This window comes from Panthera pardus, unplaced genomic scaffold (genome assembly GCF_024362965.1).
Source record: "Panthera pardus isolate Hobbes unplaced genomic scaffold, ASM2436296v1 HiC_scaffold_16, whole genome shotgun sequence".
NCBI classification, from domain to species: Eukaryota; Metazoa; Chordata; class Mammalia; order Carnivora; family Felidae; genus Panthera; species Panthera pardus.
This window is the reverse complement of record NW_026526721.1, coordinates 67,777,492-67,802,733: the sequence shown is the minus strand read 5'-3', so window position 1 is coordinate 67,802,733 and position 25,242 is coordinate 67,777,492. Positions and strand designations below refer to the sequence as shown.

The following is a 25,242-nucleotide window of genomic DNA, read 5'->3' as shown; positions in this document are numbered from 1 at the left end:
ATGAGATCATGACCTGAGCCAAAGTCAGCCACTTAACTGACTGAGCCACCCAGGCGCCCCTCTATTCTATTCTTAAGTAATCTCTACACCAAATGTGGGGCTTGATCCCACAACCCTGAGGTTAAGAGTTGCATGCTCCACCAACTGAGCCAGCCATTTTGGTAATTTTAAATGTAATTTTGCCAGCCACAAGCATTTTACAATCGAATATATTTCTTTAAAAAAAATCTATGTTTACTAGAACCATACTATTTAACTTTCTAATACACATTAGTAAATGTTATCTATTATTTATATTAATGAAAACTATACTGAACTAGAAGATAATATGGCATGTGTTAGGGAATTGCTGGATAAACACATATGATTAACAGCAGATATAACTTACTTTAAGTTCACCTTCCAGAAATCTTTATTTACTGGGCATGCAATATCATATAGTGCTATAGAGCAATGTCATCTATAATTTTTTTGTATGATCTGCTTCCCAATCATAGAAGACATGCTTTATAGTTAATTATTCTAAGTTCCTTATTTATCCATGACGTTAATAGAAGTGGCAAAGTAATTTCCTTGAATTTTTATTGGTACTATGCAGATAAAAGAAATATTGATACCATGCAGAGGTACAGCACCAATAGGAAGGTGGTAAGAAAAATCCTGATTGAGAAAAGAGCTTGTCAGAAGCTGCTATTTTCATGTCTTGAGACTTACAGAAGCTAAGATATAGGAAGCCAAGGGTGGAGGGTCACTATTCCTGAAGACTGGGTCTGAGACTCAAAAAGCTCCAAGTAAAACAGGGGCACAAAATATAGATGGCCAAATACTCTTTTCAGTGCTAGTCAAATCCATGTTAAAGGTCTTTACCCCTTCCCGCTGTGTATCAGGATGGAGACTGAAGCTTAAAAGTGGTGATCTATTGAACCTACTAGTCAAAAATACATATTCTAATTGTAGCATTTTCATTTTAACAGATGCATATGCATTGTTAATACTACTGCTTAAAAGAAATACTGTATGGACATAAAACGAAGTGTCATTTTAAGGAGATAATATTCCTACATTCTTTATAGATGAACATATAAGGACTGAAAATTCAATTTATACCCTCTTTTTATGAAAGATTCAATCTCTCTGAACTCTTTATTTTAGCAGTTCTCTTTCAACTCTTTGTTTACATTTCTTTATGAGCTCTATTTCTTTTTCATATCATCTTCTTCACCAAGATGGAGAGTCAACTCTTCATTATTCCTAGAATTTTACAACTGGAAAGGATATAAAGGGAAATAAGACTACAGAGAATAATATGGATGGCCCATGACAGAAGAAAAGCTAACAAAAATATTAATGGGCTTTTTGAAAGAATGCATCATTAAAGTTAAGTTTACTGAAGTTTGTACTTAAAAACTGTGGATGCTTAAAAAAAAAACCCGTATGTTTGAAAAATTATGAACATCTCAAACACAATAATGAAACTCATCTGTTAAAACCTCACTCAAAAGGATAGGAAATGAAGACTAGCTTTCCACAGAAACCCATCATCTCTCACCTGGTTTATTGCACCAGTGCCCCAACTGGTTTTCTTATTCCTGCCCTTGACCTTCAGCTTCAGTCTATTCTCAACAGAGCAGCTTATGACCAAGGTTCTCCTCAACTCAAAACCACCAATGGTTTTCTAGCCCAGAAAAAGCTAAGGTCTTAAAGGACCCTGTCTCATGCTCCCACCACTCTATAACCAGGCTGGTCTCATCATTTCCTGTCACTCTTCCCATGAAATCTCTCATATCTCACATGGCTCCAGCCACACCAGCCTCCCTGCCAGGCAGGCACATTCTTCCCTTCCCACCCTTTACACTTGCTGTTCTTCCTGGAATGCTTGGCCCCCAGATAATGTATGGTGCATTCTTTGGGTTTTTACCCCATAAAGTTATCTTCCTAGTAAGCGTTTTTTTTGTTTTGTTTTGTTTTGTTTTGGCCATTCTTTCTGAGATTTCACCATCCTTCCCTTGACATTTCAAATCTTTCCTTCCTACTTTAATTTTTCTCCATAACACATACTATATATTTTATTTACTTATCTTACCGCCTCTTTCCCCAACTAGAATGTAAACTCCAAGAGACAAGCATTTGTCTATAGCGTTCTCTGTTGTATTCCCCATGTCCAGAAAAGAGCTTGGCACACAGTGAATTCTGTCGAGTAACTAAACTGATAAATGAATAAACAAATAAAGAATGACTCCAATTTGGGCTCTCATGCCTTCTTTCCTGGTCTCCTACCAACTATCTCTCCCTTCTGTAATCAATCCTACATACCTCAAATCAGGAGTTTACCCAATACAGGTCAGGTCCTATTGTTGCTCTGAGCCACTTAAGAACTAGGTGGCTTCCAACTGCTCAGTGAGGAAAACACAATTCTACAGGACGGCATCTAAGATCCCTCATATTCTGGATAACCTTTTCTAAACTCATCTCTTTATATCCCATTCTTATACCTTATCCCATAGACCAGTGTTTCCCAAACTTGAGTAATCTATGAATCCTTTTTTTAAAAATTTTGTTTAATTTTTATTTATTTTTGAGAAAGAGAAAAAGACAGAGCGTGAACTAGGGAGGGGCAGAGAGAGAGGGAGACACAGAATCTGAAGCAGCTCCAGGCTCTGAGCGATCAGCACAGAGCCTGATACAGGGCCTGAACCCACAAACCATGAGCTCATGACCTGAGCCGAAGTCAAATGTTTAACGGGTTGAGCCACCCAGATGCCCCTATGGGTCCTCTTTAAAGGGGAAAAATTTCTCAATGAGTTTCAAGATCACATCCTATGGCCCCAGTTTAAGAAACACTAATTTAAGAAATTGATGTTCTGATCAGTAAAAATGTCTTTTAGTTACAGATTATTACTGGTAAAATAATTTTTAATATTCTAACCAACAGGAAAATAAAGCTTTAAAATTTTCTTGTACCTTGTGCCCTCTGAGAATACATCCAGAGACCCCAGTTGCAGAAATGATGCTGTACACAAACGAAGCTACCTATCCATCCCAGAAGAGGCCTATGCTTACCTACCTCTATGCCTTCATTCCTGCTGTTCTTCTACTCTGTAATATTCTTTCCCCAAACTACAGTTATCAAATTCTACTCACCCTCCAATGCCTTGTTTAATTATCACCCCCTTCATGAACTTTTTTTTTTATTGTTTATTCATTTATTTTGAAAGAGAGAGAGAAAAAACACCAGTTGGGGAGGGGCAGTGAAGGGAGAGAGAATCCCAAGCAGGCTCCATGCTTAGTGCAGAGCCCAATGTGGGGTTCAATCTCATGACTGTTGAGATCAGGACCTGAGCCAAAATCAAAAGTCAGCCACTTGGGCACCTGGGTGGCTCAATCAGTTAAGCATCTGACTTTGGCTCAGGTCACGATCTCATAGTTCACAAATTTAAGCCCCACGTTGGGCTCTGTGCTGACAGCTCAGAGCCTCGAGCCTGCTTCAGATTCTGTGTCCCCCTCTCTCTCTTGAGCTCTGTCTGTCTCTCTCAAAATAAATACACATTGAAAAAAAATTTTTTTAAAAAGAGATGCTTAACAGACTGAACCACCCAGGTGCCACTTGAACTCTTTTTGACACCCTCAGCCAAAACTTCTCTCAGTCTCTCAGGACAGTTTTATACTTCTACTGCATTAACTACTTTATTCCTTATGTTATACTATTATTTTCCTGTGGTCACTATAGCTCCTAGATAGCATGAAGATTAATTGTTCTTTTTATTTACAGAAAAACTAGTAGAGTCCTCTTCCATATGACAACTAAGAAATGTTTATTGAATTAATCATCATGTAGGGGGAAAAATAAATGCTAATATATGACCTTCTACTGAGACTCTTAAAACTGGAAATATTTACTAAAAGCTTATAACCAAACATATATAATATACTCATAAAAAAGAGAAAAATGTGGGATAAATTTTGAGTTATTTATGATTTACCTTCTTTTAAGCATTAAGTCTGATACAGGTATGCATCTTAGACCAGTTCCCAAAACCATAAGGAAGGATGTCAGAAGCACAGTTACCCGAAGACCTAAGAGGAAACAAAAACATCTGGGTTATTTTTTAAATCCTTTTCACATATGTCCGATGTCAAAAGCAAAGATTTTTTTACTCAATCATAATGATGTTATATTCTAATATTATAGCTTTTTGCTAAAACTACAAATGGGGGAAAAATTCTACATGCTGAAAATGAAAGGATTCTAACTTTAATAGAAAACTTGAATGATCACACCAAGGAAGAAGTTCCAATAGCTCTAGTTTTTCAAAATGAATGGCTACAATGTTTTGTTCACATAGAACACTAAAAATATAGAACATAATTTTAAAGGAGTAGGTATTTTAGCTTTATACGTCCAATATGAAATTTCCAATTTTCAAATGCAAGTTGCAAAAATTCTAACCTGCTCCTATAAAGATTTTTAAGGTGATAGACCACTGCTTTAAATTTTCTTGAAAAATGACAACTAGCTAATTATGTACTTGATCTTATAATCAGGACAAGCTAATGCTTGTTATATGAGGTGGTCCTTTTAGAACACTTTGATAATACAATAATGGTCTTTTTATTTTTCTTGACTTATCAGATGGCTTTCAATTCATAGAATGATACAGTATAAAAAAAGGTTTAGAACTTTATAATATTGATCAGATAGCTTTTCCCTTTCTATTTCAAATAAAATAAATTATTTTTAAAATGTGTGCCAATGGTCAGTCACATGGATAACAAGGTAAAAGAGAATATAAAAACATTAAAATAAGATAACCAAAAACACACACAATATTCTAGCTATGGCAGAATAATATAATGGGACTATAAATTCCTACTGTTCAAATGCTGCATTTTTTTTTTTTAACATTTATTCATTTTTTGAGAGACAGAGAGAGAGAGCACAAACAGGGGAGGGGCAGACACAGAATCCGAAGCAGGCTCCAGGCTCTGAGCTGTCAGCACAGAGCCCGATGCGGGGCTTGAACTAATGAAATGCGAGATCATGACCTGAGCTGAAGTCGGACGCTTAGCAGACTGAGCCACCCAAGGGGCCCCTTGAATGCTGTATTTCTGTTACAACTAAACTAATACCACCTTGCTGTTTGCAGCAACCACATCACACAGGGGGCTCTTACCAAGCATGTGGGAAAAGGGACGACATTTCTTCCAATTTCTCCTAAACTCAACACTTCCTTGAAGCCATTTCATAGTGAATAGACTTAATGCAAATTTTTTAGTGCAAATGTTTCTTTTTTCCAGATCTTTTTTTTTTTTTGAAAGATGGGAGATGGTTAAGTATTTTGGTTTTCAAAGGGCTTTTCTGCTTTAAGGTGTTAAAAACAAGACAACAGGCCAAAAATAGGGTTGTTCATGCAAAGCCTCATGTCACCAAACTAAATGGACTTCATTATTTTTGGTTCTCCCAGAAATGGATCCCTAATCTAGTCAACCAGTGCTAGTGAGTTAACCTGCCTGACAGAGAGACCCCTTCTGTCCCCTTAAGGAAGATGACCTTGCCACAACCAATCCAACTTCCTTTGCTCCATTCTGTGTATAAAGGTCTTTCATTTTGTACAGCTCCTTGGAACTCCTTTCTATATGAGCATATATGCTCATATGCTATATGAGATCCTGTCTGATTCATGAATCATTGAATAAAGCCAATAAGTATCTTTAAATTTACTCAGTTGAATTTTGTTTCTTAACCAAGGAAATTGAAGTCAACAAAACTATAATTATGCAGATTAAACATAGAAAGGAAAATAAACGAGATATGCATCAGGCACACACATGCCACATTGAGGATAATGTGTGATATGAACTGAGTTAGCTTTATGATATTCTTATATGATTTGAATATGATTAATACAACTTGGCAGAAGGAATACCATAGAAAATTGTGTTTCTCAGTAAGAAGTAATATATACATACTGTTCATTTACTGTTTCTATTAAGAGAATGCAGATTTTAAACACACATTATAGCCACAGGAAATAGAGTGTAATTAATAATAAGTACATTCATGGTCATAAACATGCTAAACTTGCAAAATGTTGCTCTTATAAGGTTATATGGGGTGTCCTATGAGATACTGAAGAAAATTTTATAGATTTGGGACTAGAAGGCTTACCTGCTAAATGATATTTTTTTTTCTAAGTATTTGGTTTGTAATTAAGGTAAGCAGCCACCAAGTAAGCAGTGAGGCATTGTTTATGGCCATATAGTCCAAATAACCAGGCTTCCTATTATTACTGGCTGAAGGTCAGCACACTTTTCTACTCAATTATAGTTTTTATCAAATAAATGACAATAACAGTTAAATATATACATTTTAGAACAAACAAGTTGTGAAAAGCTGATTATTAAAGCAATCTCACAGGTACCACTTGTGGCTTTCTTGATTACCTTTTTTTAAATTAATTTTTGTTTTAGTGTTTATTTATTTTTGAGAGAGACAGAGACAGAGAGAGAGAGGAATGCAAGCTGGAGAGGGGCAGAAAGAGAGGGAGACAGAGAGTCCAAAGCAGGCTCCAGGCTCTGAGCTGTCAGCACAGAGTCCGACGCGGGGCTCAAACTCACAAACTGAGAGATCATGACCTGAGCTGATGTTGGATGCTTAACTGACTGAGCCACCCAGGGTACCCCTTTTCTTGCTTATTTTTAATTGTTGCCAAGTATTACTTAATCCACCCCAGATGATGCTCAATTCCGAACAGGATGCTTTCTTTATCGCATTCGAATCTTGACAAGGCGGAACTCTATAATTTCATGTAATCAAAAAAGACATCAACTGATTTTAGGAAGGAGAGGTATGAGGACCCTAGGAAAATAGCTTATGAGACATCTAGTACTTTTACATAAATAAGTAGATACCAAGTGATTATAGTATTGGGATATGAATGCCAAAAACCATCTGATGAAAGGTTTTAGAACAATTTCAGAAAACCAAACATGATTGAAAAAACAAATCCTATCCAAATATGGCACACAGACACTGCAGGAAGCCTCCTTCCCATAGATGAAATAACTCCTTTCACTGGGATCATATTTGGTATAGGAATGGCATCTCTACAAGTGCCTAAAAAATCAGGATGCAAAGTTGATTGGAAAACAGACACAAACACATATCCATGGTGGATGCATGGGAAATTAATTATAGGCATAAAGTTCGTCTGGCAAGCCTGTTCTTCCCAGGCTCCACACTTTCAACAGCTGGAGTGAAGACCAGCTCTACTTGTTCTTGGTAAGACCCCCCAGGTTCCCTATCCCCAACAACCACAGCCTTGCCACCCCAATCTGCTTTAGAGACCATCAGGAATAATCACATTGTGCCTGTTATTTTCTGCTTACATCAGTCATGAGAAATCTAAGATTCACAGGTCATTGCTATACAAATATGGCTTCATATATCCCCTAATCTGGCCTCATCTCTGTAGTGTCCCCAACTCCTGAAACCTTTCCACTGTGCCTTCCGGAGCACTCTGAATCCATGAATCAGTGGAATCCCTACATTCTCAGGCCCTTCTCCAAATGTTCTCTTCACCTTCTTACTCCCACCAAAACCCCTCTCCTGATGACACTGCTTCTCTAGCACTTCCAGATCACTATTACTCTCTCCTCCCTAAAGCTCTGCAGTCTCTTTCCTTGATGTTTTTAAGATTTTCTCTGGTTTTAAGCAACATGATTGTGATGTGCCTCAGTGTAGTTTTCTTCATGTTTCTTCTGCTAGGATTCTTGTATTTCTTAGAGCTGTGGGTTTATAGACAGGGAATTTTTCTGCCATTATTTCCTCAATTATTTTGGCCCTCCCTCATCTCACTCTATGCCCTCTCCCCTTACTCTTCTCCTTCTGGAACCCTAATTACACACATATTAGGTCACTTAAAACTGTTTTACAGCTTACTGATGCTGGTGGGGTTCTTGTTCATTTCTTTTTAGTCTTTTTTTGCCCCCCACTTTTCCATTTTGGATAGTATCTATTGCTGTCAAGTTCACTAATCTTTTCTTTTGTAACATCTAATCTGTTATTCAATCTTATCCAGTACATCTTTTTTTTTTTTTTCTTGTCTCAGACACAGATTGCATTTTCACCATAGAAATTTAATGTTGGTCTTTTTGTTTCCTGTGTCTCTCCTTAACATGTTCATGCTTTCTTCTGTCTTCTTGAACATATGTAGATTATTTAAAGTAGCTGATTTGATGTTCCTGTCTACCAGTTCTGTTATCTGCACCATTTTGGGATCTGTTTCTATTCATTGTTTTTCCTCCTCTTTATGGGTGATATTTTCCTGCTTCTTTGCATGCTTGGTAAATTTTTATTTTGATGTCAGGAATTCTAAATTTTACCTTGTTGGATGACAGGTTTTCTTTTGCACTCCTTTAAATATTTGTGAACAATGGTGAGATATAGCCAAGTTACTTTTGACCTTTCCAAGGAATACTTTTTTTGGTAAAGTTTATTTATTTTGAGAGAGACAGAGTACGAGCCGGGGAGGGGCAAAGAGAGGGAAAGAGAGAGAATTCCAAGCAGGCTCTTTGCTGCCAGCTGTGGAGCCCGATGAGGGTCTCAAACTCACTAACTAGGAGATCATGACATGAACCGAAACCAAGAGTCAGTCGCTTAACCAACTAAGCCACCCAGGTGCCCCTCCAAGACATACTTTCAAGCTTTATTAGGTGAAACAAAAGCATTTTTTACCTTAGAGTTCTTTTGTCTTTACTACTGAAACAATGCCCCTCTGAGTATTCAACCCAACCTCCTATGTATTTTGAGGTTTTTACTTTCTGGCTGTTGGGAACGTGAGCTATTCCCAGCCTTCGGGGAATTGTTCTGCCTGTTCTTTTTCCTAGTCCTTTTTCCAGTGTTTGGTAGTTTCCTCACATTTATCTGCAGATCAGTTATCAGCTGCAGACTCAAGAGGAACTCCTTGTAGATCTAGAACTTTCCATTAAGTTCCTTTCTGGTACTCTCACCCTAAAATTTCTAGCTAAGTTGGCCTCTTGCAATTCTAAATGGTCTCAACTTAGAAAAACGGCAGGAATGTCTGGACTCCCCATCTCTGCACTGCTACCTGGAAATGCTCTCCAGGCAATAAGCTGAAGCATTCATGGTGATCGCTGTCCTGCCCTGCCTTTTGTCCAATGTCTGAGAACTCTGTTTCATATACATTTTTTGTTTTTAGTTGTTTAAAATAGAAGGATAAGTCCCATTCCTATTACTCTATCATGGCCAGAATAGTCTTTGCTTTAATAATATTTTTTTATTAACTTAAAAAATTTTTTAAATATTTACTTATTTTTGAGAGAGCGAGCAAGCGAGGGACAGACAGACAGGGAGACAGAGGATCTGAAGCAGGCTCTGCACTGTGAACACAGAGCCCGATGTGGGGCTTGAACTCACAAACCGCAAGATCATGACCTGAGTTGAAGTAGGATGCTTAACTGACTGAGCCACCCAGGAGCCCCTGCTCTAATTACGTTTTATTCTAATACTCAAAACTCCTTGCTGCAGTCCTCTATAGACCACCACACACCTCCAAGGCATTCACCCTCACCATTTGCAAATGTCTTGGCTCACTCTTATTCCTTGTGACACTACCACTAGATGATCATTTCAATATGCTGGCCTCTCAGTCCCCTGACTTCATATTCCATGATGGTGTCTTCTACCCTACACCTCAGCAGTCTGTTTTCTTGCTTATACTCTGACCTTTACTATGATTGCATCCATGACATCATCTCAATTTCAAGCATTCCATTCTTCAACCATGACCTCCTCTCTTTCTCTTTTGCCCTGCTTTATTTTTCTCCATGGCAATTATCTGGATAGCAATGCCATCTGGCATACTAAATATTTAATTTTATTGTTTGTTTGTTACGTAGACCTCCTCATTAGAATGTAGGCTCTGGGAAGGCTGTCTCCCAACACACATTTGGGTACTATCTCATTCTTAAAATTTTCTTCACTTGGCTTCTAGGGCACACTTGCTCTTGGCTCTCCTATTATCTTACTAGCTGTCCTTTTTTGTCTCTTCTCTGAATGATGAAAAGTGGTGAGAGGGTATAAAACCCATCTTAGGAAGATAACCAGTCTTCTCTACTAAGCTGACTGGGACCCACAGTAGCAGGAAGGCCAGACAACTATCTACCCTCTATGGAGCAACGTATTTTAGTACCCAAGGATAGCAGGAACTTACTTTCTATGTACGTAGATAGGACATCTGCGGCAGGACAGCCAACATATGAAAGTATAGCAGCTTTCTCTTACTGAAAAGGAAAACCACTTCCTAAAAGAGAATTTTTAAATTTATGTTTTATAGCTTCAAGCAACGGCAAATACACATCTGAATTCCCCATGTGGTTAGAGGAACTACTGAAAGAAATCCTAAAGTAACTTATTTTATAAGGTGAACAGGTAGTCCCTAATTTATCCAGCCACAGCTAGTTCATAAAATTATAATAAAAAAGTAAAAATTAACATTCTTCTACCATAAAAACAAAGTTGGTTTAATTTAGAATATTGGAAAATGCTCCCGATATAAAGATAAATAAAAAGAAACAACAAAACAACAGTTTCCCCTAAATTTAGCCAACCTAGTAAGGAATGACAGAGGAATTGTCACAGATTGGAGGAGATCAGTGAGAAATCATAACTAAATGTAATTTGGAACACTAGATTGAATCCTGAAACAGGAAGAAAAAAAAAGACATTGATGGAAAAAGTGGTGAAATCCAAATACAATCAGTTTAAAAGCAAACAAATAAATCCAAACAAAACCTCCATTCATTACAAGAAACCTTTCCTGGACATCTAGCACACTCATCCTCTGCAAAAGTACCTAATCTGGAAGTTTTAGGCCAGTCAAGAAACACCTTCCAGGGCTGGACACCTTTTGTTCTTAGAAGGTTCTTCCTTTATTGCTTTGAGTTACATCCTTTTGTAACTTCACTCGGTTTCATTCTTCCTTCTAGAACTACACAGAGTAAGTCTAATTCCTCTTTTAATTGATCTTCACGTATTTTATATTCTGCCTCAAGTTTCTTTCTGAAACATGACACACCCAGTTCCCTCAATCTTACACATTATGATATTTACATCCTTTATTATTCTTGTCATGCAACTTTTGAAGTGCCCCAGTTTGTCGATGGTCTTCTTAAAATTAATGCTCAAACTAAACACAGAGCGTACATACCAAGCTATTTCTCTTGCTTTGGCAACTATACTTATATGCCTAAAACTGTCCTCCTTTTCCATCAGTTACATCACATTGATCAAGAATCATTTACAACACCTGTGTAGTATATAATTCAGTCCTATGACCTCTTTTTTCTCCTCACAGAATCACATGGCAAGTGGTAAAGTGAGATGTCTGTTCGGAGTATTCCTCAGAGAGTCTTCCTTCACCTGCCACGCTTTATCTGAGAGTCACAAATCTCAACTGAAACAACAACCTAGTCACAAACACACACTTTATAACTGCCTTTCACCATTTTAGAGAAATCAAAGCATCGGACAGGAGTTTTCCAACAGCCTTGGGCAGGAGTCATTTAGTATGCAAAGCCAACTCAATACTTCCTTATATCTGGGCATCGTCGGTCTATTTTCTGACCTATCACCCACAACACCTCCCAATCCCTTTGAAGTCAAAGCATCAGTCATTTTTGTTAGGTGTAAAAAACATACATAGCACGTGCACGAGGATGCTCTGACGTCCACACTGTGCAAAAGCCTGAACATTTAGAGATCTCTTAGTCTCTGCTGTTGCATAATGGGCCTTCATGTAAACATAAATACAGAAGGCAAAGGAGCCTTGCCACATTTGTCGCTTTGGGGACGGAGGGTTCCTAGACGGGAATGGGATACCAGCAACACTCAGTCACCTCACATAACCCCTAAGACGAAGCCGAGGGCGGCGGCTGGCGGGCTCCGGCTCCCCCAGAAGCGACAACACCGGTCTGACGCAGCCCGGACCCCCTCACCTCTCTTGTCCAGGAGCCACATGAACGCGAAGCAGGGCAGGAAGCCGATGGGCCCCCACAGCACGAGCAGCGCGATGTCCCAGCTGGAGAAGCCGTAGGCCTGGCGCGCCGAGTTCTGGATGGGGCCCCAGGTGTTCCAGACCAGGCCCTGCGCGAACCCCAGCAGCGAGAAGAGCAGCAGCACCAGCCAGCGGCGCCCGTAGACCCGTCCGGGACCCGGGACCGCCGCGGGTACCCCGGACGCCGCCGCCGCCGCCGCCGCCGCCTCCCGGCTTCTCCAGACAGTCCCCGGCGCAGGCCCGAGTCCGGGCCCTAGCAGTGGCTGCCGCTCCTCCTCGGTGCTCCAGCCCGCGCCCATGACAACGCGCGGTCCGCGGAGCCCCTGCCCAGCGCGGCCCCGGTGGCTGCCGACCAGCCCGGCGCGGATGCTGCAGGAGGAGGTGGAGGCCGAAGCTGCTGTGGTAGCCCTCGGCCTCCGGTCCACGCCTGGTGCGCCTGCGCCGCGCCAGCCGGCCTGGGGCTGGAAGGCGGGGCAGGTGCGGCGGGCTAAGAGGAGGCTGGGGTCCCGGACTGGGGCAGCCCCCCGCCCCCACCGGGTGCTGGAGAGGCGGGAGAGAGAGTGGAGACTGCTTCCCCGGGGGAGGACAAGCAGAACTGAAAAGGCGGGAGGGGCGTGGCTGAGCCCGGGAAAGAGGAAACTCCCGGAGAAGCTTAAGAGGACGTTGGGCAAGGAACCTGGGATTGCTGGAGGAAGTGCCGAAGTTTACATCACGTGCTCAATAAACAACTCTGAGACTTCTGATCACTTACGCTAATGCTTGCTTCTATATTGGGTTTATTGTTATTTTTGTTGGATTTCTAACTTCAGAAATGAAAGGGGATATAGGATAAGATTTAACGCATGAACCTAACTTTTCGTTTATTTTTTTACATAAAGTACTGCCTAGTTTTATTAGCTTTTTGTTTTACTCACTGAGATTATAAATTAGGGAGTTCCATTCATATGTATAAAAAAAGACACATATCGTTCAACCCTCTGTTTGTCAATAACAGGCTAGCAATAAAGATAGGTTGATTGAGACTAGGTTTCTGCTCCTAATCACTTAGATCCATCTCCAGTTATTACAATTTTGACCAGTGGAAAAGTGAGAAGGGTGGGGATTGTTGATGTCTTGATCAAGCAACAGATTGTTTATTTATTTCATTATACAAATCCGGAAGCCTGACAGCTGTCGGTTAGTAGCTTTGAAACCCTAGGTCAAGCGATTTGTCTTGTGTGGGTCGGGAATGAGTCACGGAGAACACAATTAAAGGATATTTGCCTGAGGTTCGTATTCCCCAGCAGCCACAAAAACCAGATGGAGTCAAGTTACTGCCACAAGGGCAAGAGAGGTGGAAGAGAAGCGTGACCTCTCCTGGTGCCCAAAGCTAGTGAGCGCGGCTACAGAGTATGCGGAGGCAGAGCCACATTCCACCGCCCGGAGCCCCACAAAACTGCAAACCATCCCCTAAAACTCCAATACTTTGGGTGGAGGAAAGCGCCAAGGCAGATAGGAAGGACCAGACTAAAAACAGAGGAGCAGAAACTAAGCCAAAAAAGACTACAATGAAAGAAGGCTAAGATCTGGGGAAGGTAAAAAGCGCTACAGACAGACCACGTGCTGACATTTCAACAACAAGGGAATCAAAACAAACCTGCGTGGCCCCGCCCAGCTCACGTCACGTGACTGCTGCGTGAGGGGTGCTTCCGGGAAGAGTCCTGCAGCTGCTACGGCGACTCCTTCCCGTCGTGCGACCCCAGAACCTGGTTCTTGGCCCTCCTTAGAACCCACTCCACTCCGCTCCGGTTTGGGGTTGGGGCGAAGCTAGCCATGGCAGCAGGCCCGCGGGCGACCGCTGACACGGCCCCTGCAGTTGGAGCTGGAGAGGTGGAAGGTAGGCGCCACGCTGAAGTCAGACCAAGAGTACAACCCCGTGCCAACTGATTCTTGCTGCCTCTCATGTGGCCGTTTGATTTAGCTCTTATTTCAGGTCTCTCTGGCCCTGCATTAAACTGTGAGGAAAATTATTATCTTTAGTGAACGTGGCTTTTCTCAAGTTGGGACGTGCAGACTTCCAGTCATCTTACAAGTCCTGAATCCCCACATCCTGCCAGTGCTGATTTACCCACAAGGGGGGTTTGAATGGATTAAAATTAAATTTGTATAAATTTATATGAAATTAAATTTGGATAAAAATTTACTCTTGAGGTAAATGGAAGTATCTGGGACTTTTATGAACAGAGACTATGAGCTTTTGCTCAACTTAAGTGGAATCCTGCCTTAGATAACCAGTGAAGCTGGGTGGCCCATGTGCCTGAAGTCTGTGTTAGCTGTACTGAGTGATTTGCTCTGTGCCTGGTGCTCACTGGATCTAGAGACTTTTGACTGTTTATAATAATGCCTTTTTTCCAATTGAGTAAAGGGGCTTAGGAAGGAAAAGATTGACTAATATCTGGTAACACGCATACTACCAGCAGTACACATTGGGTGAGAGCTCTTCTCCGGGAGGAGAGGTTTCAGTATGGAAATGCTTCAAGGAAGGAGTAGTTGCGGGTGGGCCTTTAAGATTGGATGAGATCATGACAAACTCAGGTGGTAGTGCTGGGGAATTGTGGGAAGACAGGGAGCCGGAAAACACAGGATGGGTGTGGTTGGAGATTAAATAGTCATGTTTTGCCTAGGGAGGAAAATGACTAATTTTGCAGAAGAAACAATTATAACTTCCTCCAAGTGTGAGCAGTCTCTTATCTTTATAAACTCCCTTATGTACCCCAAAGATACAATTCTTGAACTTCATCTATACCTCCCCACCCATTGATCCTTCCATTTTCTTTCCATCTGTACCCCCTTCTCCAGTTTAGAATGCATGTTCTATTTTATCATGATCTCTTCCTTGAAGATGTACTGTTCTGTTGTCTCTCCCTGACTTTTATTCTTCTGGCAAAACCCATACTCCGGATGAACCCAACCTTTTGTTTTCTTTGCACCTGCACTTATGTGGCTCAATTTTGCTGGAAAAAGTCCTGGGCAAATTGGTGACACTATAAAATGAAAATGATCAACTTCAGTCAACATGGGCCTGAGATCCTCTGATTCTGTTTCTGTGGTAAGCTTACTTCCTCTAGTGACAATTCCCCAAACTCTGTGTATCCTTTCTTCATAACTTTCAGTGGATGACTTTGCCAGTCAGGTCAGTTCTGCGTCTATTTTGTCTACTTTTTTCCTCCTTTACTCTCAGACCCTTGTCCAAATCACCCACATTTCTCACCTACACCCCTCCTATTTCTTCAGGCCATGTGACCCTGTTTTTTATCTTCTGCCCTTCCAATCCCTTCTCCACTCAGCAAAAAAAAAAAAAGGTGATACTCCCTTACATAAAATTCTTAAATGAATTCCAGTGCACTTACAATAAAATCCAAACTCTTAACCACGGCCTACAAAAATCCTTGGTTTGGGCTCTGCTGATGTCTCCAGGAGTATCTGTTGGCACTCACTGCCCCCTCCTGTTGTCTACTTTTCACATAATTGGCTTCTTAATCTTCAGGTTTCAGAGTGTGTCACCACCTGAGTTCTTACCAGACCAACCTATCTAAAACAATCACTGTAGTTTTCCCCTGATTTCTAACCCTAGATGTTCTGTGATACAGCATCCTGCTTCCATCATTCACTTATTACAACCTGTAATTACTTGTTTAGTATTGTTTCCTCCACTTGACCTTAAGTACCTTGAAGGCAGGACCTACATCTGTTTTATTCATCACATATGCCCAAGCAGCAAGTACAATGCCAGACACATAGTGGGCCATTCATACATGTTTGTTGTGTGAATGAGTAAGGGAACCCTGCCAAGTCCAGAGGCAGGAGGAGAAAGAGCATGGCATGGTCCAGGAACTGAAAGAAGCTGGTATTAGAAGTGGTGAGAGAAGAGGGATTGTGGAGGGCACCTCGTACCAAGTTACTGGACTTTATGAGAGTAGGAGGCTTTTATTTTTTTATTTTTTATTTTTTTAAACGTTTATTTATTTTTGAGACAGAGAGAGACAGAGCATGAAGGGGGGGGGTGCAGAGAGAGAGGGAGACACAGAATCTGAAACAGGCTCCAGGCTCTGAGCTGTCAGCACAGAGCCCGACACGGGGCTCGAACTCACGGACCGCGAGATCATGACCCGAGCCGAAGTCGGATGCTTAACCGACCAAGCCACCCAGGCGCCCCAAGTAGGAGGCTTTTAAAGAGCTTTAGTTAAGGGAATAACTTGATCAGATTTGGTTTTAGGAGGATCACTCTGCCTGAAGGGTGGAGGACAGATGGGAGGGAGAGAGACTAAAGGACAGATACTTACTTTTAAGCCTCAGTTTTGTCCTCTGCAAAATGCATGATTATTGTAAAAATTAAAGATAATTGTGGATCATCTAGCATAGTGTCTGGCAGGAATTACATGTTCAAGAGTGGTAGCATTGGTGACTGATGGGTGTTGAAACCAAGAGACAAGAAATTAGATCTCTGGAATTTTTCAGCCTGAGAAACTATGCAAATTAGGAACCTGAAGAAAAGGAGGTGATTGGGAGCAATGTGTACATGCATAGAGTTTAGGTAAGGAGAGATGATGAAAAAGATATCAAGCATGCAGCTAGGTAAGAGGAGGCTTTTTTTAGATATAGTATTCACTTACCATAAATTCACCCTTTTAAAGTATACAATTCAGTGATTTTTAGTATGTTCACAAAGTTGTGCAGCCATTACTACCATAATTCCAGAACATTTCCATCACACCAAGAACCCTGGTATCCATTAGTAGTCACCCTCAGTCAGACCCTCTCCCCAGCCCCTGGCAGTCATTAGTCTACTCTCTGTCTCTGTGGATGTGTGCCTACTCTGGATGTTCCATGTAAATGGAATCATGCAGTGTGGGGCTTTTAGTGTCTGGGTTCTTTCACATTGCATAATATTTTCATGCTTCATCTGTACTGTAGCACAGATCAATACTTCATTTTTTTATGGCTGAGTGCTATTCCATGGTATGGTAATACCACATTTTGTTTATCCATTTATCAGTTGATGGCATTTGGGTTGTTTGCCCTTTTTGGCTACTATGAATAATGCTGCTATGAACATTAATATACATGTTTTTGTATTAACATCTCTTCAGTTTTCTTGGGTGTATATCTAAAATAGGAATTGCTAGGTCCTAAGATAACTCCATATTTACTGTTTTTTTTTAACGTTTATTTATTTTTAATTTTTTTTTTCAACGTTTTTTATTTATTTTTGGGACAGAGAGAGACAGAGCATGAACGGGGGAGGGGCAGAGAGAGAGGGAGACACAGAATCGGAAACAGGCTCCAGGCTTCGAGCCGTCAGCCCAGAGCCTGACGCGGGGCTCGAACTCACGGACCGCGAGATCGTGACCTGGCTGAAGTCGGACGCTTAACCGACTGCGCCACCCAGGCGCCCCAGACGTTTATTTATTTTTGAGAGAGAGAGAGAGAGACAGTGCGAGCGGGGAAGAGGCAGAAAGAGAGACACATGGAATCCGAAGCAGGCTTCAGGCTCTGAGCTGTCAGCACAGAGTCTGACCCGGGGCTTGAACTCACAAACTGCAAGATCATGACCTGAGCCAAAGTCAGACGCTTAACTGACTGAGCCACCCAGGCACCCCTTCGTATTTAATGTTTTAAGGAAGCTTGTGATTCTTTTTTGTTTGTTTATCAACATTGATATTATTTTATTTTATTTTATCTTATTGTTTTCTTACTTTTTAGTTTTAATTACAGTATAGTTTTTTTTCCTTTTAATTGAATTCAAGTTAGTTAACATACAGTGTAGTATTGGTTTCAGGAGTAAAATTTAGTGATTCATCACTTACATGTAACACCCAGTGCTCGTCCCAACAAATGCCCTCCTTAATGCCCATCCCCCATTTAGCCCATCCCCCTACCACACACCTCCCCTCCATCAGCCCTCAGTTTGTTCTCTGTATTTAAGAGTCTCTTATGGTTTGCCTCCCTCTCTGTTTTTATCTTATTTTTCCTTCCCTTCCTCTGTGTTCACCTGTTTTGTTTCTTAAATTCCACATATGGATGAAATCATAGATTTATCTTCTCTGATTTCCTTATTTCACTTAGCATGGCATAATACACTCTAGTTTCATCCACATTGTTGCAAATGGCAAAATGTCATTCATTTTGATTGCTAAGTACTATTCCATTATATATACCACATCTTCTTTATCTGATTGTCAATTGATGGACATTTGGGCTCTTCCCATAACGTGGCTATTGTTGATAGCACTGCTATAAACATCAGGGTGCATGTGCCCCTTCGAATCAGCATTTTTGTATCCTTTGGATAAATAACTAACAGTGCCGTATTAATCAAAGCTCTGATAATGAACCTCATGAGTAATCTAATCTAGGTAGATTTAACAGTTTGTTGCTGATAATTAAATAATGCCATGAATGATAATCAATAATAATGTTTTGTTGATAACAGAAGCAATCAAAGAGATGCAGAAGTGAGCTACTCACTGAAATAGAGCTTCTTTAGAATAATTTCCAACAATGGTATAAAACTGTGCTGACTAAAACAGTAGCAACTAATTAACATGTGGCTCCTGAACACTTGAAGTATGGCTAGTCTCAATTAAGATGTCTTGTGTCAAATACACGTATTTGAAGACTTAGTTTAAAAATGGGTTATACACTGTTAATAATATTAAAATATTGATAGTGTTTTAATATTGATTACATGTTGAAATGTTAATAATTTGGATATGTTGGGATGAACAAAAAGTATTAAATTTAGTTTCACCTGTTTCTTATTTTTTAATGTAGTTATTAAAAATTTTAAATTACCAAAAAAATAATAATAACTAGTTATTGCTGGGTCATAGAGCATTGTATTAACTTTTTGAGGAACCTCCATACTGTTTTCCAGAGTAGCTACACCAGTTTGCATTCTCACCATCAGTGCAAAAATGTTCCCCTTTCTCCACATCCTCTCCAACATCAGTTGTTTTGTGAGTTGTTGATTTTAGGTATTCTGACAGGTGTGAGCTGATATCTCATTGTGGTAAGGAAACTTGTGATTTTTAATCTTGAAGTCCTAAGGAAGGAAAAAAAAATCTAATGAAAATATGGATCTGCTCCCTTGAGAAAAGCAGCATGCACACCCATTTTGCAGGTGACTTCATATTTTTGTATTAGATTCTCAGAATCCTATCTGTGGAACTTCCAACCCCATTTTAAACTGTCATTCTCCCTAGAAACTCCACTTTGGGGTGACTGTTTATTGCCATGACAAAGTTAGTTAAATAAGGGTGCCTGGATGGCTCAGTCAATCATCAGACTCTTGATTTTGGCTCTGGTCATGATCTCATGATTGATGAGATTCCATGGTTGGTGACAGTGCAGAGCCTGCTTGGGATTCTCTTGCCATCTCTCTCTGTTCTCTCCCACTCGCACCCACTCACGTGCCCGCAGGCACTCTCTCTCTCTCTCTATCTCTCTCTCTGTCTCAAAATAAATAAACATTTAAAAAACCCAAAGTAAGTTAAATAGGCCAAGTCCTACTGGGAGAGAAGGCTTTGCTTTAAATTTCATAAGGGTTATGTGAACAAAGGGTAAAAAAATACATACATTAAATACATGCATGTGAAAGGGTCATCATGTTCTATATAATGATGAATATTGTGGGAGTCATAGGAAAGTTAATTTTTGGTGGGGTCTGTCAGGTTTTCCATGTAGAGTATCATGTTGTCTGCAAAAAGTGAAAGTTTGACTTCATCTTTGCCAATTTTGATGCTTTTATTTCATTTTGTTGTCTGATTGCTGATGCTAGGACTTCCAACACTATGTTAAACAACAGTGGTCTGCTAGAACTGATACATGAATTCAGCAAAGTCGCAGGGTACAAAATCAATGTACAGAAATCGGCTGCATTTTTATACACCAATAATGAAGCAACAGAAAGAGAAATAAACTGATCCCATTCACAATTGCACCAAGAACCATAAAATACCTAGGGTAAACCTGACCAAAGATGTAAAAGATCTGTATGCTTAAAACTGTAGAATGCTTCTGAAGGAAATTGAAGAAGACACAAAGAAATGGAAAAACATTCCCTGCTCATGGATTGGAAGAATAAATATTGTTAAAATGTCAATACTACCCAAAGTAATATACACATTCAATGTGATCCCAATCAAAATTGCACCGGCATTCTTCTCAAAGCTAGAACAAACAATCTTGAAATTTGTATGGAACTACAAAACACCCCAAATAGCCAAAGTAATACTGGAGAAGAAAATCAAAGCGGGAGGCATCACAATCCCAGACTTTAGCCTCTGCTACAAAGCTGTAATCATCAAGACAGTATGGTATTGGCACAAAAACAGACACATAGACCAATGGAATAGAATAGAGAACCCAGAATTGGACCCGTAAATGCATGGCCAACTAATCTTTGGCAAAGTAGGAAAGAGTATCCAATGGAAAAAAGTCTCTTTAACAAATGGTGCTGGGAGAACTGGACAGCAACATGCAGAAGAATGAAACTAGACCACATTTTACACCATACACAAAAATAAACTCAAAATGAATGAAGGACCTGAATGTGAGACAGGAAACCATCAAAACCCTAGAGGAGAAAGCAGGAAAAAACTTCTTTGACCTCAGCCACAGCAGTTTCTTACTTGACACATCTCCAAAGGCAAGGGAATTAAAAGCAAAAATGAACTATTGGGACCTCATCAAGATAAAAAGCTTCTGCACTGCAAAGGAAACAATCAACAAAACTAAAAGGCAACCAACGGAATGGGAAAAGATACTTGCAAATGACATATCGGACAAAGGGTTAGTATCCAAAATCTATAAAGAAGTCACCAAACTCCATACCCTAAAAACAAATAATCCAGTGAAGAAATGGGCAGAAGACATGAATAGATACTTTCTAAAGAAGACATCCAGATGGCCAACAGGCACATGAAAAGATGCCCAGCATCACTCTTCATCAGGAAAATACAAATCAAAACCACACTGAGATACCACCTCATGCCAGTCAGAGTGGCTAAAGTGAACAAATCAGGAGACTGTAGATGCTGGCAAGGATGTGGAGGAACGGGAAACTTCTTGCACTGTTGGTGGGAATGCAAACTGGTGCAGCTGCTCTGAAAACAGTGTGAAGGTTCCTCAAAAAATTAAAAATAGACCTACCCTGTGACCCAGCAATAGCACTGCTAGGAATTTACCGAAGGGATACAGGAGTGCTGATGCACAAGGGGCACTTGTACCCTAATGTTTAAAGCAGCACTTTCAACAATAGCCAAATTATGGAAAGAGCCTAAATGTCCATCAACTGATGAATGGATGAAGAAGATGTAGTTTATATATACAATGGAATACTACTTGGCAGTGAGAAAGAATGAAATCTGGCCATTTGCAACAACATGGATGGAACTGGAGGGTATTATGCTAAGTAAACTAAGACAGTCAGAGAAAGACAGATACCATATGTTTGCACTTATATGTGGATCTTGAGAAACTTAACAGAAGACCATTGGGGGAGGGGAAGGAGAAGAAAAAGTTACAGAGAGGGAAGGAAGCAAACAATAAGAGACTCTTAAATACTGAGAACAAACTGAGGGTTGATGGGGGGGGGGGGGGTGGTGGAGGAGAGGGGAAAGTGGGTGATGGGCATTAAGGAGGGCACTTGTTGGGATGAGCACTGGCTGTTGTGTGGAAACCAATTTGACAATAAATTATGTTTAAAAATTTTTAATAAAATAAGTGTATGAAAAAAAGGAAAGTTAATTTTTGAGCAAACTTATTACTACCCCCTTATCAGAAAATATTTGGCTGTATACGATAAACAGAAGACTGTTTAATACAGTAGGGTAGAAGACAGTCCTTGCCTTAAAATGACTTGTAAATATAGTTTGGGGGGAGGGGGAAGATGCAGATAGAATTGTAGTATAAGAATATCCATAAGGCAGGAAGCAATTAGTTGGGAAGTAAGTATTACACATCTTAAGTGCTTTGGGGCTGAGAGAAGAAAGAAATGCAAATTGGATTGGTCTGTCCTTCCTAGACTAATATGAAAGTTTGGTATAGTTTGAATATAGAAATGAATGGAAGAGGCCATGTCTGGCAGGTGAGGCTGGTAGTGGAAGTGAGTGGAGAAAGGCCTGAGGCATGTAGGGGCAGAGGGCGGGGAGGAAGGTGAGGAGACAGACTGGTTCTACTAGAGTAGAATGGTAGCAGAGAATGCAGTTTGTGTCCTTTGAAACCAAACAAGAGCAGGGTGAACCAGAAATGTTGAAGTGAAGAAGAGGGAAATCATGGGTTTCAGTTTTCTAAGAATAATAGAGCAAAGCACCACAAAGAGTGAGGAAGTGGAGAAAGGTACTGGGGATTTGAAAGCGAAGAAGCTTTAGAATGGTTGCTGTAGGGATAAGGGTGATTAGGAATCAACTAGGGATAACGAATGTGTTGGGAGCAGAAAAGGAACCCAGTGGAGGTGAGCATGAACTTGTGGAACTGATCGTTTGTTTTGAGACTGTTTCTGATTATGTTTAGTAGCTCATTATGCAGGAGAAAACAAGTGGTTAGTTTTAATATTTTATATAGATTACTAAAAATGAGATGTGAATTCAGAAGACATTATTTAGCATCAGTTTATGCCAAACATTGTGCTAAGCTCTAGGGATATAAAAGTAACTGTCTTGCCTACAAGGATGTGATATATATTTTTTTTAAGTAACAGCTTGAAAATTACTAAAGGCAAAACATGATCATATTGATAATCAAATATGTTGGAATCCTATTTGAAAATAAAGGGGACCTTAAAATACAAAATGAAGAACTATGTTACTGCTATTATAGCTTAAAATTAATAATATTTTATTATTTAATAAAGATTATTTATTTCCTCTTAAAAAGAAAAAAAAACAAACATTAGATGAATATGCAGAACATGGGATTCTTAGGGCAATGAACATACTTTGTATGATATTATGATTATGGATATTATATTGATTATATTGATATTATAATGATGCTCATTATATTTTGGTCCAAATCTGTAGAATATACGACACTTAGACTGAACCCTAAGAGAAACTATGGACTTTGGGTGATTATGATGTGTCAATTTAGGTTTATCCTGGTAAAAAAGAGACAAAAAAACACATGTACCATTCTGGCAAATGATGTTGATAATGAGGGAGCCTCTGCATATGTGACAGGAAGAGGATATGTGGGAAATCTGTACCTTCTTCTCAATTTCATTATAAACCTAAAACTACTCTAAAATAAATTCTTAAAACATAAATAAACAAGAAATGACTTAATGTTAAGAATTTAAATACTGAGTGTGAGATGTTACAGAATCATGCATTGTTTGAAGCTTTTCAGTAAAATTAAAAATTGTCATTCTTTGAATCTGATTCTGCCTTTCAGGCTGAGGTTATTTTGTTTCTTTCTCTTGGGCTCTTGTTTTAATTGTAGCCAGGTTTATGCCGTGATGAAAAGAAGAATGTACTCTTAGTAACTCTTCTTCCAGTCCTTCCTGAAATGAGTAAAGAAAACATTTAAAATGTAGTTGGGAAGCCCTTAAGGGAGACCTCTCTTGCACATTTGGAGCTGTTATCACCAGCAGGAAGAAGGTAGATAAGAATTATCTTGATAAGGGAGGACACTTTTCACAGAGGAATTTATCTCCTGCTTTTAAAAGAAGGAAGATCTCTCCCAGTCCCAGCAACAGTGCACTAACCACCACTTGCAGCCAATGAGAAACCACCACAACCTCTAACTCTTATCCTTCTCCAGTGAACTTTTGTTCAAAATAACCCTTCCCAATTTCCTCCTAAAGTCAATTTGCTGGTCCTGAATTGTAATTCCTCTGCTATTCCCAAATAAGCTCATTTTGCTGGTAAAATAATGGGCAGTTTTAAGGTTGACATTCCCAAGGAAGTGTCTTATTCCAGAGTTGCAGGGACTTGAGTTCTTATAGAACTGACACTTTTACATGACTGGATTTACTCTTCCTCAGTTGGAGATGCCATACTCTTTCTGTCATTTTTTTTTCTCATTTTTAAAAGAGAAAATGGGGAAAGGGGGCAGGGGAGCATAAAGAAAAGCAGAAGCTTCTATAGTCTTAAAAAGTAAAAGAGTTTCCATGCTAGGGCATATATGTAATTCATATGTAGCTAAAATACTTTATATTCAATAAGGACAAATATCAGATAAATTATACTGTTGAATTTTTAAAGTATACTGTTGGTTAAAAACAAATAACATGAAATTTATCATCTTAACCATTTTTAAGAAAGAGTACAACTCAGTAGAGTTAAGTATATTCACACTGTTGTGAAACAGATCTCTAGAACTTTCTTCATCTTGCAAATCTGAAACTCTGTACCCAGAGTTTCCTCTTTTCTCCCTCCCCTCAGTCCCTGGTAACTGCCATTCTACTTTGTACCTATGAATTTGACCATTTTAGGTACCTCATGTAGGTAGAATAATGCAATAGATGTCTTTTTGTGACTGGCTTTTACTTAGTATGGTGTCTTCAGGCTTATGCATGTTGTAGCATGTGACAGGATTTCCTTCCTTTTTAAGGCTGAATGATATTCCACTGTGTGATGGATGTTTGGTTTGCTTCCACCTTTGGGCTGTTATGAATAGTGTTGCTATGAATATGGATGTGCAAATATCTTTTTAAGACCCTGCTGTTGAATATTTTTATGAATAGTTAGATAAATAGCCATTTTATTTGGAAATATGGAAAATTTACTGAGCAGAATCAGAAGAGCTAGATGGAAATATTTTGGTAGAAATTTTGAAGATAATTTTGGAGGATTTTAAAGAACTTTAGTCTTTGAGACGCTATTCTTTCTAGTATCAACTTCACTTAAAATATAGATTTGCTTTTCCTTTAAGTTTTGGACCAGTATAACTTTTGAACTTGTAAGTCTTATTTATGAGCCATTTTCTGGCCCTAACTGGATTTTCTGGCTTTGCTGGGCAAGAGTCACAAGTGGAAGAGGATGGGAAGAAAAGGATGGGAGGTATCCAGCATGTAACCGTCTCTTGTTCCCAGGCTGAAATCGCTTGGGTGTTTGCTACTATACCGAACAGTGGTATTGGAAAGATTATGCCATAACAGCCTCAATACTTCTATTTATGGTTT

The 25,242-nt window shown here is 39.7% G+C and overlaps 2 protein-coding genes across 3 annotated transcripts in view; one reads left to right on the top strand and one right to left on the bottom strand.

Annotated features, from left to right (window-relative positions):
• The window catches only part of SLC49A4 (solute carrier family 49 member 4), a 77,907-nt gene extending 65,422 nt beyond the window's left edge, over positions 1 to 12,485 (bottom strand). Inside the window, exons 1-2 of the mRNA XM_019448584.2 lie at positions 12,016 to 12,485; positions 3,981 to 4,074 (exon numbers count right to left, since the gene is read on the bottom strand). Of these exons, the coding sequence (XP_019304129.2) occupies positions 3,981 to 4,074; positions 12,016 to 12,373 (452 nt within the window). The 5' untranslated portion in view covers positions 12,374 to 12,485. The remainder of the gene's footprint in view (positions 1 to 3,980; positions 4,075 to 12,015) is intronic.
• A 1,247-nt stretch (positions 12,486 to 13,732) lies between these two features.
• HSPBAP1 (HSPB1 associated protein 1) overlaps positions 13,733 to 25,242 on the top strand; it is a 57,719-nt gene continuing 46,209 nt past the window's right edge. The window contains exon 1 of one of the 2 annotated variants that reach the window (XM_019448583.2): positions 13,733 to 13,950. In XM_019448583.2, coding sequence (XP_019304128.2) covers positions 13,887 to 13,950 — 64 coding nt within the window. In that variant the 5' untranslated portion in view covers positions 13,733 to 13,886. The remainder of the gene's footprint in view (positions 13,951 to 25,242) is intronic. The other variant, XM_019448582.2, reaches the window with a different exon arrangement.